Source organism: Phascolarctos cinereus, unplaced genomic scaffold (genome assembly GCF_003287225.1).
Source record: "Phascolarctos cinereus isolate Bilbo 61053 unplaced genomic scaffold, phaCin_HiC Scaffold_726;HRSCAF=1367, whole genome shotgun sequence".
Taxonomy (NCBI): Eukaryota; Metazoa; Chordata; class Mammalia; order Diprotodontia; family Phascolarctidae; genus Phascolarctos; species Phascolarctos cinereus.
This window is the reverse complement of record NW_027556098.1, coordinates 409,058,180-409,059,111: the sequence shown is the minus strand read 5'-3', so window position 1 is coordinate 409,059,111 and position 932 is coordinate 409,058,180. Positions and strand designations below refer to the sequence as shown.

The window sequence follows — 932 nt, the reverse complement described above, 5'->3', positions numbered from 1 at the left end:
CATGGAGGCAGCCAAGTTGCAAACTGGACCCAGAGTCAGTTCTGAGTTAAAATATGGCCTCAGACACTTACTGACTCTGTTTGGAATGACTGAAATGAGTCAACAATGACAAAAACTTACTAGCTGTAGGGCCCTGAGCAAGTCACTTTAACCTCTAAATGCCTCGATTTCCTCACCTGTAAAATGGAGATAATAAGGGTACCTATATCTCAGGGAGATTGTGAGGATAAAATGAGATAACAATGGTGACCTTAAAGTGATATATAAGTGCTAGCTATTATGCCAGTATTAGTGGGGATATTGTTATATTTGTTCTCTGTTTAGAGATCTGAAAACAAGTAGTGATTGGCAGCTTGTTTAGACAGAAGAGCTGGGAAGCTGTTAAAAGAGTAAAACACTTGCAGGGGCAGTTCAGAGCTGCCACCTTGCAGATCTGACTTACTGGTGTGCCCCATCCATCACTGCTTAATCTGCAAATATGTCTGACAAAGCAGATATGGCTAAGACTCAGAAATTCGGTAAGTCTAAATTGAAGAAGACAGAAACACAAGAGAAAAACCTACTGCCTTCAAAAGAAACAATTGAACAGGAGAAGCAAGAGGGTGAATTGTAATGAAATCTGCCCTGCCAATACGTACTATACATTGCACAAGAATTGCCTTCTTAATTTTACTTCTTTTAGCTTTCTAAGATGCAAAAAGGTTGGATAAAGTTTAAATGACTGTGCTGCCCCTTTCAACATCAAAAGAATAAAGAACTACTGACATTGAATTGAATGAAGGCTGAGCTGGCTGCCTCTTTCCATCTGTCTGTCCTGGCTAGTTTGGGTCCTAGTAGCATTATTTTTTTTTTAAAGAACTTGCATGTTGGTAAAAAGAAGAACCCAGGTGGGACTACAGTAAATCTAGTTAACAGCAAAATGCAGAGCTGTG

General features: G+C 39.6%; 1 protein-coding gene across 1 annotated transcript; it reads left to right on the top strand.

Moving 5' to 3' along the window:
* Positions 1-461: 461 nt before the first annotated feature.
* On the top strand, positions 462-627 carry LOC110202997 (thymosin beta-4-like). The gene has a single exon (XM_078146705.1). The coding sequence runs from the start codon at positions 479-481 to the stop codon at positions 611-613; it is 135 nt and encodes a 44-aa protein (XP_078002831.1). The 5' UTR covers positions 462-478; the 3' UTR covers positions 614-627.
* The last annotated feature ends 305 nt before the right edge of the window (positions 628-932 follow it).